Here is a 16,379-nt window from a genome sequence, read left to right on the forward strand (position 1 = left end):
GTTGTAATGTAATTAAAGACAACATTCCAAAACATTGAAAATGAATGTTTTGACTGTACTTGCTTAAGTAAAATTTATTCCTTCCATAATTCCGTGCTTTACGGTTTTGTAACAACTAGGAAATTGTCAAATATTGAGGGCTTAATACTTGGAAGTCCTGTCTTGTCAAAAGAACTTGGTTATCTGAGGATGGAGCAAGATAATCTGTTTTCTGGGAGTGTGGGATTTAATGCTGGGACCAGCTCTGCCAGCCACCAGAAATTTGCCTTTTGTTATGTAGGGGTATGATTGATTCCACTTTCTGAGCTGGTCAAATTTCTTTGCTGTTTTTTCTTGGCTTCTGTGTATGGGAGCCCACAGAAAAATTGAGGGTTTCAGGGGTATGTGAGCTCTTTTAAACTTCCACTCTTTGAAACACTGTGTTAAGTGCTTCAATGTCTAACAGTCATTGAAACAAAACAAAGTTCGGCACCCAAATGTTTTGTGGTACTGGGCTTCAGAGCTTGACTTTCTGTGCATCTTATTTCTGAGTTTCTCTCAGAAATATGCTTGCAATCGTTTTGCTGTGTCCAGTTTTGTAGTATTTTATAGTCCATTAAGTTTTTATGACAGCTTGGGTAGTGATTGCTTCAAAATTTCAAAGAATTAAGTGAACCACATTCTCAAGAAAGTACTTTGGCTTTTGCATTGGGATTTTCAGGCTGTAATAATACAGTGCTGTGCTTGACCTTTCTTTTTTGAAAAGCTTTTTAGTATTTTGTGCAACTTCTGCTTCGTAATAACAATTGCAATGAGTAATATGAATGAGTGTCTCTGCTCAGGAGTCAAAGACCACATAAAATAGAATTTATTTAAATAAAATTTTCAACTCCTTATGGAGCTACTTAGCTGTTTATGGCTTTTAAGTCTTTCTGTGTGAGTATTTTTACTAGTTACTGGATACACTGTACAGCCAGTCTTATGTTTTCATCTGATATTTCCATTCCTCCTGTTCACTTTGGTGGGATTTCCAGAAGTTACAGTTGATGAGCTCCTGATTGATGGACTTCCATACAGAACCATTTCCATGCCTCTCATAAGTAGCATAGCATGTCAGACCTTTTTTTTTTCCAACACTTGACTAATGAAGTACTTAAGTGTTTAAGTAGCATTATTGTACTTACTCTCTGTCCAATTTGAAATATTTAAGTAAAAGTAGCTATTGCAGTACATTATATTGAAGGATTTTTTTTTTTTTTTGGCTCAGGATATAAGAATGTATAGAATATATATATTTTTATGACTGTTAAATCTTTGCAATGTAATTTAGCCTGGTGGATTGATTATTATCTTAGAACATGGTAAAGAGGGTAATAGTAATTTTGCCAGGGAAAGTAACTTTTAAGAAAATATTTGTTTTGGCACCCTAATCTGAGGTGAGTGGTGGAATTTGTTAGTGAGCCAAACGTAGTGCACAATTTCATAAGCATAATGGGAAGTTCTTGCAATCATATATGAAAAATCCCAAACCTGGGTGCAGTACAGTTCCAGTGGATTAATAAAGGCAGTGTAAGGTAAATTTTCCAAGAATTTTGGGGTGAGTGGAAACTGCTCATGTCATGTTCATCAGTCATTAACAGTGTGTAATTTGTCAATAAATTTCTCAAATGTAAGAATTCAAGGAATATATTAAATTGCATAGATTTACAGTGTAACATAACTATGCTAATACATAACTTGATGCATGCTGGGCACTTGGTAAGTGTCAGAGTGTCTGCAATGACTCCAAATACTTCACTGCAACCTGAACACCATGTACCAATGGTACAGAACCTGTATGGGTTTTGCTTTGATCTTTTAACTTCAAGCATGCCTTTTCAGTGGGCAATATCTTACCTTCACATGGAGGAAGTGCTGCATCTCAGTATTTTGATGCCAGTAAATGTATTTGTGCTATGCTGCAAGTAAGCTGTTTGTGATTTTTCCATTGCTTAATATTTTTTTATTATACAATTGGAAAGAAATTTTAGAAGTAAGAATGTCCTGTTTCATTTACTTAATTTATGGTGTGGTGTTACTTCCATTATGCAATTAATTTGTGTAAATTAAAAATTTAGGATTCATCCTTAGGAAATGTACAGAAATTAGAATCATAGAATGGCTTGGGTTGGAAGGGACCTTAAAGATGATCTAGTTCCAACCCCCCTGCCATAGGCAGGGACACCTTTTACTAGACCAGGTTGCTCAGAGCCCCGTCCAACCTGGCCTCGAGCACTTCCAGGGATGGAGAATCCACAACTTCTGTGAACAACCTGTTTGGTACTGACTCTAAAAAACAGTCAGAGAATGTTTTATAGGCCACTACTAGTTGGTGTGATTACATTTTTATATAAACAACGTGGTCTGTCTTGTAATAAAAAAATAATTTCCAGGTATCCATTGCACATATAGTTTCATAACAGAACTCCTAAGAGTCCACTGCACCTTCATCTTACAGATAGGATCTGATTACAGGGTTACTGTTCCTGGAGATGAAGAATAAGGTTTGGAACCTTTGAGTGTATGAAGGCGTTTCAAAATGTGTGAATGAAGACTTTGGATAACCACAGATCTTAACTCCTGGGCAAGTTAGATCAGTTTCTAGTGAATTAAGATGATCTCCTATTCCTGTACTCATTAGACATTTGAATTGTCTGGTATTAAAGGGCAATGATCAGATTGAGTTATACAGCATTAAAATCGTGTAATCTCTGTCATGACCAGAAGGTCAATTGAACGTTTTTGAAATCTTAGGTTGCAGTCAGGTCATAGTCCTCAGTCTTTATAATCTTTTTAAAAATAACCATGAGATTCGGAAGCTTAAATTCTTTTGGCATTACAAGTATAATGAGAATCACAAAGTCGTGGAAATGGTTGACACTGAGTAGGACTGACATGCACAGAGACTAGAAAGCATGTGTAAATGAAGCTTGAATTGCAATAAGGTTTGAATGCAAAAAAAGCTGCAATTCTCAGCAAGAAGCATTTGATTGACTTGCTTTGCACATGTAGCATGGAGCTTGATGAAATTAATTGACTGGGTTCTCTGGAAACCCACTTTAAGTTACGCCCCATGCCTGACACGTTTCTTCCTCCCTCTGCCTTGGATCCCAAGTGACCTCAGAAATTTAGGAGCCAAAGACATAAGAAACGTAGATGCAGGAACAGTGTAAAATAGATGTTTATCAAGATATGGTCACTCAAGTATTGAATTAAAGTAGGGTGTGATCCATACTGCTATAGCATTTAATGCGGTGGGTAATCTTAGGGGAAATCCTACTAGGTTCATTCTTAAAAAATATATATATATATATATATATATATATATATATGAAATAAAGTCACTACCTTTGTCTTATTTTTGATATGTATTTAATTTTGAACATAGTTTGTACGAGGACAGCCTTGATTTATTAAAGATCCATTTTTGTTTGTTTTGAAGGACCGTATTCATAGGATTGAGCACTGTAAATAAAGTGTCCGAAATATGTGGCATAGGAGGGGTAGCTGTGCCATTCTCTTTGGTTTCATTATGCCAATACAATTTTAATAATGTTTAAAAGTCTAAATGTTAGAAGTTTAAATGTCTAATGGTAAGATTTCTGCATTGCTCTCTGTAACCTTGGGCTGATCACCTCTCCCTTAACTGTATTTTCCACATGTCTTTCTTACAAAGATGTTTTCAGAGTTTTTCAAAGACGAAGTGCTGTATGATTGCTATGCATAGTCATTGTATAATTTATTTGGCACAATATATGCCATCTGCTTGTTACTTTTCTCATTTCTTTCTTCAAAATAAGAAATAAATTGGGTCTCCCCTTGCAGTCATGAATATATACATCACATTGAATATTTATATGCTCATGTGTAAATCACCCTGAGCATTGTGAAATGATGAAATATTGCTGATTCTACAGTATTCATTAAATTTTACATTACTATTTAAACATCAAATTAAGAAAGTGTTTTGATTCCTTTTTCTGTTTACTTAATAGGTTTCGTTGGAAAACTGTGTTGAGGTTGGGCGAATTGCCAACACATACAATCTCACAGAAGTGGATAAATATGTTAATAACTTCATCCTGAAGAACTTCCCCGCATTATTAAGTACTGGTGAATTTGTGAAACTCCCCTTTGAACGTCTTGCCTTTGTGCTTTCAAGTAATAGCCTTAAGCACTGCACTGAACTTGAACTCTTCAAGGCGGCTTGTCGCTGGCTGCGCTACGAGGAGCCTCGGATGGAGTACGCTGCGAAGCTAATGAAGAACATCAGGTTTCCTCTGATGACACCCAATGATCTTATTAACTATGTTCAAACAGTGGACTTCATGAGAACTGACAACACCTGCGTCAACTTGCTTTTGGAAGCCAGCAACTACCAAATGATGCCATACATGCAGCCGGTGATGCAGTCGGAGAGAACGGCCATTCGGTCGGACAGCACGCACTTGGTGACGTTGGGGGGAGTGCTGAGGCAGCAGCTGGTTGTCAGCAAGGAGTTACGGATGTACGACGAGAAGGCCCACGAATGGAAATCCTTGGCTCCCATGGATGCACCGAGGTACCAGCACGGCATCGCCGTGATCGGAAACTTTCTTTACGTGGTCGGGGGCCAGAGCAATTACGACACGAAAGGAAAGACGGCGGTTGACACGGTCTTCAGGTTTGACCCTCGCTACAACAAGTGGATGCAAGTCGCGTCTTTAAATGAGAAGCGGACCTTCTTCCACCTAAGTGCCCTCAAAGGACATTTGTATGCAGTCGGTGGCCGAAATGCAGCGGGTGAACTAGGTGAGTTCTCTTGGTGCCGGCCTCTTGCCCCGTGTCTTAGGCCTTGAAGGGTGGAGAGGAAACAAGTTGAAGTCATTGGCGTGCACCTTCTTTCTGGAAATACTGCAAATGCAGAGGGAAATTTGTCTGGATAGCATTAGAAGTTAATTTTAGAAGGGATTCTACAAAAAAAAAAAAATGTCCAAATGCGTTTATCTTGTGTAGTGATGCATGACATCCAATGTCTTTGCCCTTATCATCAAACATGAAATAAGCATGTATGTGTGCAAGTGTGGTGATATATAAATGCAATTATAAAAAAAAAAAAAAAATCATTAGTTGAGAAACAAAACCCACTCTTAAGGGATACATGACTAACTGAAACTTGCTGTTCAATGAAGGTTACATTTTAAAAGACACAAATTTTCTGGATTAGTAATTTGAAATACTAAGGGTTTTTTGCTGCTGCTTTTTTCTTTTTTAAGTGAAGTAATGACAGTGATTTCTTTCACTCAGAGATCAGTGAGATTCATTTATTCTGACATTCTGGGTTTTTTAATTATTTAATTTGTTATATTTTGTGAGTACATAGTTAACTTACTTGTATGTATGACTCTCCTGGTGCCTCCCGTTTTTCTTCCCCCTTGCAAATGATAATTCATTTCACTTGATATATAAAAAAAGAAAAAAAATCAATTTATGGGAAATAAGATGGTTGGAAACAAAGAACAAATACATGGTAACTTTTAATTTAGCAAAAGTCTGCAGAGGATGACCTGTATTAATCCACTGCTTTGTGCAAAGCCACAGTGGTTAGCATTTAGTCAAGTCTGGGGGAGTGCACTCAATTGTACATTTGTCTGTGCTTTAAAATTGAAATATTACAGAGTTTATGCTTGGAATAATTTAGCATAATATTGCATCTCAACCAGATGTAACATTTCATTATTTTGTTTGCTGCTTTCAGTCCAGTACTCAACTGTGTCTTGTCAAGTCTTTCTGGCAGTATCTCTTGCTGCTAGGATTTGCTTTTTGGACATGCACAGATATCTTTAAGTTCAATGAGAAACCTTTTTAATTGAAACAATACTAAATGTAATTTCTACTGCAGCATCTGTGATTTTTTTAATTAATGCATCTCAGTTATTTACATACACACTTTTTTTCATGATCAAACTTTCTTAGGAAACATATAGTACATTGCTTCCACCACACAAAACTGGGCTGGGTTTGCTAGAAGCTTAAAATCCGTTCTAATCTTTGATAAAATGGGACATTTAAAAATGCCTCCTGTTTCCAAAAAAGATGGGAAACTGTTTTGCAATAATTTGTTTTCCCTAGACAGCCATTTTCTGATGCAGATCATGAGGTTTTCAGAGTTTTTCCTACATGTCACTTTATTTACCTGAAAATACATTCTAAACAAGCTTAATAGCCTGTAAAAGGCCAAATGTACAAACTAACATGTATTGACATTTTTCTTGAGTATCAGAAAAACTGAAAAATAGCTTCAGTGAGCTATTTTCTAATGGTGTGAATTAATAGTGGATAATCAGATTGCTGACCTTGTGCACTGTACCATCTCAGCAGAGTAGGGTTATAATAATGTCAGTGAAAAAGTTGCAAGTCTAACCAAATCAATGTGAAATAATGCCATCACTGAGCCAGTGCAAGCTGTGTGTGCAGCAGGCTTTAAGTGCAGTGTTCCCTTAAATTAGATCAAGCAGTATCGTTCTGCTGACCTCAACTCTTCTGCAGCTTTAATTAAAATACAAAATTTATCACCTATATAAAATCTTCTGTAAAGATATCATTAAAATGCTGCAGCGATTTCCACACAGACCTGAAAAATGTCATTGGATCATTCTGTGGGAAGAGCACTCTAAATGCTAAATATTGTAGCTGTCTGATGCTTTGATTTGGGCTTCAGTTTCTTTTCTTGTTAATTGTGAGGCAAGTCACTTTTCATTTTCATGTTTCTTTCATAAACCTTGGCAGCCAAGAGATGAAATCCAGCTTAAACTTCCCATTCTCTTCAGATGAGAAAAACTCTCAGGCATTTCATAGAAGAGAAGGTCAAACGTGTGTTGGACAGGTATTAAAGAAGTTGCCCTTGGGTTCAAACTAATTTCAATCTGTTGTTAGAGAGGAAAAATTCCCCAAACCAGAATTCAGCTTTCTGGAAGATCAGCTCTTATGGAAAAGGGCCAAAAGATTAAAGTTACTAAAATGAATTTTTTTTTTTTCTCCTGACATTCACTGGAAAAGAAAGTATACTTTTTTGAGGCTTTCTATCAGGCCTTATCAAAACAGTTTTCAGATGTTTCATCTTCGGAGAACTTTGTAAATGCCACTTTCTACCTCAGCAGTATGTGCCTTAGTGCAATAACCAGCTGCTGTTTTATCAGTGCATGCCACTGAGAAAAGTTTGGTTCATTAGTGAGGACAAGTGAATTTCCAGGTGTGTGGTTACATGTGGTAAATATATACTTGAAATGTCCTGAATTACAATTCAGATTTTTCAACTGTGTAAACAACTTAGGGCTGTGCAGAAACATGCACTGCTCCTGGAAGGGTTGTACGTAATTCTGGTTGGTTCTCTTAGAGTGGCAAAGCTGGCACCTGCTAAAGGTATTCCCAGAACAGAAGACAGGGAGAACAGCACTTTGGCACAAGGAGGAGCCCAGCCTGGAGAAGGCAGGTGTGCAAAAGACAAGACTTCTTGGAAAAGGAGGCAAAGGGAAAACCAGGTGTGACTCACTGAGATACTCATGAATCAGAGCACACTGGTAATTTCCAGCTGTGCTGTTGTGCAGAGTATTGGAGACTGTTTCCTCTTCTCAGACAAGCAGATTTTTGTAGCTCATTTCAAGAGTTCAGTTGTGATGCTTGATGGCAGAAGCTGTGCCTGTAAGTACTAGAAAACTTGTGCATTTAGGTATTTTGGAATATTTCAGGCTTTGCTGTTGATGGGCTTGAAAGGAGTTTGAGATTTTTATATATGGGCTTTTCCTAAGCACCTTAGGGGATGTTGAGTTGTGACTCAACCACAGATTCATTGATACTTTGATCACCACGCTGCAATGAAGATGGAAAGAGAAGACTTGTAGTCCAGGCAGGACTTGTTCTTCTGACCCTGTGCCCATCAAGTTGGAAGGCATTTATTTTCCAGGTGCCCTCTATGATGCTGAACCCTCCTTGTTTATGTAAAAACTTCTCCTGTGAGTCTATATTTTAATTATAACTATGTACTAAAAAAATATATTTTAAATGTTTTTGATTAAGGATATATGCATCATTACCCATTTGGGCTGTTTACTGTGAGTAGTAATGTGAATATCAAATTAAATGTGAACTGGAGGATCTCTTGCTTGGGGGCTTATTTTGAAGTGGCTCCTTTCTATTCTAGGACAAAATTAATCAGGAACTCTTTAACCAAGTCATCTTTGAGTTGTATAGAAACCAGCTGTATTATAGAAATTATGTAACAAAATTAAGAATCTGGGTTTTAGAACGTCACACAGTTGCTAAGTGCTGCTGTAATAAACCTCAGGACACAGTAGATGCTACTGACAGAGAAGTGCTAAATATCTGTATACTCCTCAAATGGCATCACAGATGGCACCATAAAATGAGTGCGAGCTGAGCATCCCTTGGGACTGCCAAAGCTTTGTGTCTTTTTGAGATTGCTTAATTCTATTAAAACGAGGCTTGTCTTGCCTGGATTATGGTAATGAACACATCAAAAGCTCTACCGTTAAACATAAATAAAGTCTGGTTTGAATCATTCATGCTGTTGAAAGAATAAATCCATCAGTCTCATGCTTTATAGGATATATACTTAGGTTCAGTAAAGTAGCAGGTTTTGAGTGTTTTGTGAACTGTGCTCTGCCTGGAGACTTTGTAGAGAACATCCTGATGCCTCCCTTAAATTGATGGGCACCTTTAATAACTGGCATTTTGAATATTTTTTTCTTTTCAGTGCAGAGAAATTGAATGACCTTGCAAGGTAACAGGGAAACAACTACACCGATCAATCAAACAAGAGTAGGGCTTTTCAGCTGGAAAGTGATTAGCTTTGTTCTGGAGCACAGTAAATGTGAGATTTGAGTTGGAATAGTTTGCCTGAAATACCATCAAACAGTACTTTAGCCCTACTGGGAATGTTCGAGAGAATTTTAAAGACACATCAGGATGTGAGGGATCTTGGACTGAACATCATCCCTTCTCAGATAACTAATATCTTTACAACTTGGTGATAGTGGTGGCAGTAATGTGTACCAATTTCTGCATGTTCTGTTTTCTCTTGCTGAAGTGATTTTTTGGCTACACCTTCTCTCTTAAATGCAGCTTAAGCTTCTCTCTTAAAAACATAGTGCAGAGCGAGATAAAACCGTCCAGTGTTGAATGTCACGTTCATGTGGGTGCTTGCTGCTGGCTTTGTGATTGCTTTGCACATACTCTGCTCTTCCTGTCCCAGTGTGTTAGAAATACAAGTTCCTCACCTCAGCGCAGAGTGGAAGCACCATGGGAAAGAGGATGCCTTTGTTTTTGTGAAAGCAAGTAGAATGATGAGCAGCGGGTCGGAAGGGTCTCCTGTCAGGGTGGAAATGGGACAGCTATAATTACCCATCAAATCTTTTTTTTTCTGGTTTTGAAATTTCCGCACATCTTTGCTTCTGATTGCTAAATGGAGCAGAGTAGAAAGGAGCTTTCCTTTTTAGAAAAGAATATTGCAATGGATGGATTCATTTTTACCCGAGCGAGCGTGGGTTTATTTGGAGGTTGGGCAAATACTGCATGTGGTGTCAAGTTGCAGTACAGAGAAATACAACTCATAGATTTATATATATTTAATAGTATAACTTCTGATGTGTTCATTACCATAATCCAGGCAAAGGATATTTTAAGGACAGCTAAACAGTTAGGTTGAGTTGCCTGTTAATCACTGCATAAGTGCTCCTGTTTGGTGTTCTTTACTGACCTGGCCAGTACTGCTAATTCTGCAGGCTTAGACTAACACTAACTACATTCTGCCTTTAAAATGGCAAGTTTCTCAGATTCTATTTTTTTTGTTGTTGTTGTTTCTTTCAGTAGATGCATAATCCTGGACTGTTAAGTTACCATCACTGATTCCATGGAGCTGACTCAGATTTTCTACCCTTGATTCCATAAAAAACATTTTCTAGAGCATGTAAAATGCCACTTCTGAAGACAGATTCATTTTTTGTGTGAATCGTTCATAAACATCTCTCTTCAGAGATTAAGCATTGTATAACAGGCATTAGAATCTCATTCTCAATTTTAATTATTTTAAATGAGGTTTAATTTGTCTTTAAGATAACTTAATTATTCAGAATTGCTCTGTGCATCATAAGGTCAGTATATTAGAGGATTTTGGAGGATCTCCTCCCCCTCCGATCACATCGTATTATTCAAGCTGCCAATCCCTACAGCCTGCACATAGCCATTATTGAAACTGTTTTCTGTTTGTATTCTCTGTATTTACTGCATAGCCCTTTCCCTGCAGCCTGCATCTCTCCCATCTTACTTGGGAGAGAGGATTCCTTCTCAGCAACGCATTCTGCAAGGACTCCTGGGTGCTGGGTTTCTTTTTAACTTAGTACTATCCTCTGTGATTTCTGATCTGATAAATCCTTTGATCATTTTAACATTTCAGTTCACAAAGAAAACTGCACAAATGGAGCTGTGTATTGACACAGGCACTCCTCTCCTTTCCAGATTCAGGGATGTTTCATCTTGTATTTTATTAAAGCCTGGCTTTTTTAAACTGTTTGGTTTAGTGACTTCCATATGCTGTGCTGTATGTTGCTGTGCAAGTACTTAATAAAACACTAGACAATAGAAAATTAGTCAACAAGGGACAGAGTGTACTCTCAGCAGGTTTGCTGAGAACTGGAACACTTAAAGGATTGCTGACATTCAGCAAGACCAGGACACACTGTAGAGGAACCTAATGAAGTTCAGCACAGGCACCAGCACAGGCTGGGGGCTGACCTGCTGGGAAACAGGAGAAGGACCTGAGAGTCCTGGTAGACAAAAATCTGTCTATGAGCCAGCAGTGTGCCCTGGGGGACAAGAATGCAAGGGTATCCTGGGGTACAATAGGAAGAGCATGAGTTTGCATCAGGTTGAGGGAGGTGATTCTGCTCCTCTGCTCAGCCCTGGTGAGGCCACATCTGGACTGCTGTGTCCAGTTATGGGCTCTCCAGTACAAAGAAGACAAGGAACTACTGGAGAGGGTCCAGTGGAGGGCTAGGAAGATGAGTGGACTGGAGCATCTGTCTTATGAGGAAACGTGAGGGAGCTGGGTTCAACCCAGAGAAGAGAGGATTGAGAGGGGATTTTATCAATGCACACAAATATCTGAAGGACAGATCTCAAGAGGATGGGAGCAGACTCTTCAGTGGTGCCCAGTGACATGACAAGGGGCAAGGGGCAAGGGGCACAAATTTATATTTGGAAAGTTCCATCTGAATAGGATGAGAAAATTCTTTACTGTAAGGGTGACAGAGCACTGGAACAGGCTGCCCAGGGAGGTTGTGGAGTCTCCTTCTCTGGGAATATTCAAAACCCAGCTGAGCACAATCTTGTGCAACCTGCTCTGGGTGGCCCTGCTTTAACAGGGGGGTTGGACTAGATGTTCTCCAGAGGACCCTTCCAACCCCAACCATTCTGTGATAAAGCTCAATAATTCCCTTGACACTTTCTCAGCTGAATGGTGTTTCTTGTGGGTACTTCCTCTGTTTATGAGTTTCTGCCACTGCACTGTACTCAACACCAAAATGCCACAATGGCTTCAACACTTTTATGTTGCCATTTGTTTCCAACAGCCACTGTGGAATGTTACAATCCCAGAATGAATGAATGGAGCTACGTGGCAAAAATGAATGAACCCCACTATGGTCACGCTGGAACCGTGTATGGGGGATTAATGTATATTTCAGGTAAATAATTCCTATGACATTATCTCTATGAAACAATTACTTATCTAACCTTTTCTATTTCAGTGGGAGACAATAAAAATTTATCTGTGGTTGCAGTAGGTTTGCTGTAGTATAAGTACTGATGCAATTTCACATGAAGGCAGTCAAATAACATATATACTGCAGGCTCTGACAAAATTATTTTAGATAATATTATGCATTTTCATAGTAATTGACAGTTCTGAATTCCAAAGCAGTTATTCACTTTATCAGAATACAATTTTTGTAGCAATGGCAGATACACATTTATATAGCAATATAATTAAATATAATATTATATATATTTTATATAATAAAATTATACTATAGCAGTATAATTGAACACATCCTCTTTGGAAAGCATTGAAAATTTTATTACTTTAAAGAAGAACATTTGCCTTCATTGAGCTAATGGAAAATAAGTTTTCATGGTAATCACAGTATGTGAATGATGTCTGTACTTTCACTGGTCTTTCTTTTGGAATATGCTCAGTCCTGTATGTCACCAAGGTTATAGTTTCATCCCATTTTTTTCCAAAGTAGGGCAATAGGTTGTCTGATAATATGGTACCTTGTCAATTTTTAAAGAAGATTCAATCTGTCTGTCAGTGATCACTACAGAGATCATAGGCTTATGTATATTCTACTACTGAAATTTTAAGGGACGTCCTCTTAAGAACTAAGATGAAATTCAGGGCAAGAGGTGGGACAAGGTTGCTTAGCTGACAAGAACTGGTGGGGAAATGTGCTGGAGCAGCTTGATCCTTGGGGTATCTTGAATTAGGGGGCCTTGTGCCAGTAAACTAGGAGGGATTTATTTTAAAATTTACTAGAAGGTACAGCTGCTTATTTTTCTGTGAGCATGTCCATTAAGCTTCTAATTACTGTGCTGTTATCAGTACTTTTTTGCCCATTTTGCATGTTTTACTGCAGGTAGCACGTGTATATGCTCTCTGCTGTGGTTTTTTTCATGTAAATGCTGTGTATTTCCCCCAGATTTTTCTTTTCCTTTGGTCTGCTCCAAACATTTTTGGGACTGAAAATGTGAAGATTGCTTCCTTTGTCATTAGATGCTTTTCTTTCTGATGAGCTCCCACACACTACCACTGCTATAGGTGTCATTCAGGGCCAAGGCTGGATAGTCCAATTTTTTTCTGTATTTAGTTCTTACTGTCCAGCTGAAGAATTAAGTATTGTAGACACCATGCCATCTCTGTCTGGTGATAATTCCATGTGGAATGGTTAGCCCAGAAAGAGATTGTTCATTAGCAGTGTGTTCTCTGCATACTTTTTGGACATCAAATATAGTAGCATTATGGTCTTAAACCATATCTAATACCCCTACAGTGCCTGAAATTGGTGTGACTGCTTTGGGACCTGCCTAGTGACCTTGTGGAAAGGTGGGATGTTTCATCCACTAACAGGAAATCATCCTGTGACTTCCCCTGAAGTTTTTATCCACATGCTTTTGCAGAGAGCTATGGGAATGACAGAAATGTAGAGGGAAATATAGACATCTGTTAAGAGAAGAATATTTGAAATCTGTGTCCACTTTCTATTCACTTGAAGTTGATGGAAAAGGTTTTCTGATAAAATTCTGCTGTGTGATAGGACTGTTTAAAACACAATGGCATAGTACCAAAATTTGAAAGGGAAATGGATTGCTGTTTTCTTGATGGTGAGAAACAAAACTAGCAAACTGAATGAATGTAAGCAAAGGTAATTTTGCCAAACTGAAGTGTGATCATGTGTAATAAACAGTAACAGTCATGTGTAATAAAGTGTTGTGTGAGACATGGCTTCTGCCTGTGTTCATGTTTAAAGGAACAAGTGTCATTTGAAATTGAGTACATCTGTGATAGTAATCTAAGCTAGAGTGAAGAAGTTTTAAGGAAGATGGAATTATTTCGCTAAAATGTTTCTTGGGGGGGGAGCTGTTATTTAATGCTTATTATTAGGGTGAGCACTACTCTAACATATGTTTTGTCCCTCTAGGGGGAATTACCCATGATACCTTCCAAAAGGAACTTATGTGTTTTGACCCTGACACAGACAAATGGACTCAGAAAGCTCCGATGACGACAGTCAGAGGTCTGCATTGCATGTGTACTGTAGGAGACAAGCTGTATGTTATTGGTGGAAATCACTTTAGAGGAACCAGTGATTATGATGATGTTCTAAGCTGTGAATATTACTCACCAACTCTAGACCAGTGGACTCCAATTGCTGCCATGTTACGTGGGCAAAGTGATGTTGGGGTTGCTGTCTTTGAAAATAAAATCTATGTTGTTGGAGGATATTCTTGGAATAATCGGTGCATGGTGGAAATAGTTCAGAAATATGATCCAGAAAAAGATGAGTGGCATAAAGTATTTGACCTCCCAGAATCCCTTGGTGGCATTCGAGCCTGCACTCTTACTGTTTTCCCACCGGAGGACAATTCAGGGTCACCGTCTAGAGAATCTCCTCTTTCAGCACCTTAGAACCATCCCTTGACTTATGATGTTGTAGTAACACCTTTGCACTGCATCATGGAGTCTGTTATTTTTCTTCAGTAGTTTCTGTTAGGCTTAGCCTACAGCATTTCGTACAATTACTGGGAAAAAAAAAAAAAAAGACTTTGACATTACTTGTGCTGTTTGTTTGGCCTAGAATGTTTGTCAAGTGGTTAACAAAAAAGATGTACTCGCCCGAGCCAAATGTTTAACAAATGAGAGGATATTGTCTATAAAATGTATGAACTAGGTACGTTATTAATGTTGTGTATTGGATGTGAGGTACCTTATAGCTTACATTTGGGAGCCCAATGAGTCAAATTTGAAGATTTTTGTATTGAACACGTTCTTTCACTAAATTTCATAGTTGAAATCCTTTTTCCTTTCATTTTTGACTGCAGATGACAAGGGGAGGTAGACCACAACAATGTGAACTGTCCGAAGGTTGCCAAGGGACCTGAGCTACCTCCCTCTTTTCACAGAGTATTTTTGACATATCTGTTTACCCACCTGAATTTGTGGGTGCTTTCAGAGCATATGAAGTTTCTTAGGCAGAGGGGAGAAATAAAATAATTTTAAAATATTAGCACTGTACAGGAAGCGGACCTTGTAGAGCCGGGAGTTTTTTTATAACATATATCGAGTGTTTTTCCTGAGTCAGTTGAATGATGCTTCAAATAAAACATTTTAAATATCTTTACATTTTTTTATTTTTTTTTTTTCAGGAATTGGCTTCCGCTTGCCTGGGAGCACACACTATTAACAAATGGGAATTCAGTGCAGTTGTATACTCTGTTGTATGCCTGTACTGAATATAGGTAGTTAAGGGCTAGAAACAGTAACTTAAGCCACTGAATTTGACCAAATCGTTCCATCAGATCAAGTTTAATCTACCTTTTCTCCTTTGCTGTTGAGATAACTTGCATAATGTGTCCTCTGTATAGTCTCAGTTAATAAGGTTATTTAGCACAAAATGCAGCTTCAGCAAGAGAGCTGCTTTTGCTCAGTGAACTTGGACTACCACGTTTTACCTTCTTTTGTTCAATAAAACTTTTAACTGCAGTTACCCAGTCTAAGCTACCTCATTAATGTATTTGGTTTTCTTCCTCTGCCTCACTGTCTCCAGGATACACATTACGTATATCTGTGTGGGTAGATGAACTTGCCAGGAAACCAATGCAGAAGTGATCATGAATGGGTATTTTTGACCTACTTTTAAGAAACTATTTTGGTCTGATGTGTTCATTTTATTGTTAAGGACTGATGAGAACTATTACTTGGAGAACTATTGCTTATGTATGCAGCCTTTTAAATCTACAGAAATCTTTATCTGCTCCTAAATACAGTGCACTGCTGACAAATTGCAGCTCTGATTATACCATCCTGCTTGTTCTGAACTTCCCATCTTATGTTACAAGTGGTTTTGCCAATGAGCACAGTCACAGGGGTATTCTCTGGGGAAAACTGTTTAAATTAGCTTATTTTATTGTGTTACCTATTAACAATAACCAAGTAAAGCTTAATAAACTTTTGTTGGGAGTTTGCTATTTGTATTTTGTCCCTGCTTGATGCATCAAGCAGCAGCATTACTATGGTGTCAGTTTTGGAAGTACTGATATTTATTCTTTATGCAGTTTACTAGTAATGATCACTGCCAAAATCTACATGTAAACTTTAGGTTTTGTGATTGTTTTGATTAAAATCAAAATTAATTCTTCCTCTTTAAGGTAATAAAATCTTAATTCTACATGACTGTGCAAGGTTGTTACAGGTGGAATAGTGACACCAGTGGATACTCTTGGAAAGTAGCCAGCGAAGATAAATTGACTCATCACCCTAAGAATACTCTTCTAATGCTGTGCAAAGCACTGGATAGGAAAATGTTGCTCTGTTGTTTAAGTATGCCATTTAAAGTATGTTTAAGTATGTCAGTCATTTAAGTGTCACATGCAACTAATTGTTTTTCCTATCTCAGAGACCAGATTTTAGACCCTGCTTGAGCTTAAATCCTCTGAAATCCATATTCAGTTTCTCTTTATTAATTAAACTGAAAAGTACTTGAAGGAGTTGCAGTTCCTTTTGGATAATGTAAATATATCCTGCTACTTGT

General features: G+C 38.0%; 1 protein-coding gene across 10 annotated transcripts in view; it reads left to right on the forward strand.

The window, feature by feature from the left end:
• The window catches only part of KLHL13 (kelch like family member 13), a 78,057-nt gene extending 62,256 nt beyond the window's left edge, over positions 1-15,801 (forward strand). For all 10 annotated transcript variants that reach the window (XM_064669968.1, XM_064669970.1, XM_064669964.1 and 7 more), the window contains 3 exons: positions 4,014-4,809; positions 11,643-11,756; positions 13,770-15,801. In XM_064669968.1, the coding sequence (XP_064526038.1) occupies positions 4,014-4,809; positions 11,643-11,756; positions 13,770-14,257 (1,398 nt within the window). In that variant the 3' untranslated portion in view covers positions 14,258-15,801. The remainder of the gene's footprint in view (positions 1-4,013; positions 4,810-11,642; positions 11,757-13,769) is intronic.
• The last annotated feature ends 578 nt before the right edge of the window (positions 15,802-16,379 follow it).

The sequence above is a fragment of the Pseudopipra pipra genome, chromosome 13 (assembly GCF_036250125.1).
Source record: "Pseudopipra pipra isolate bDixPip1 chromosome 13, bDixPip1.hap1, whole genome shotgun sequence".
NCBI classification, from domain to species: domain Eukaryota; kingdom Metazoa; phylum Chordata; class Aves; order Passeriformes; family Pipridae; genus Pseudopipra; species Pseudopipra pipra.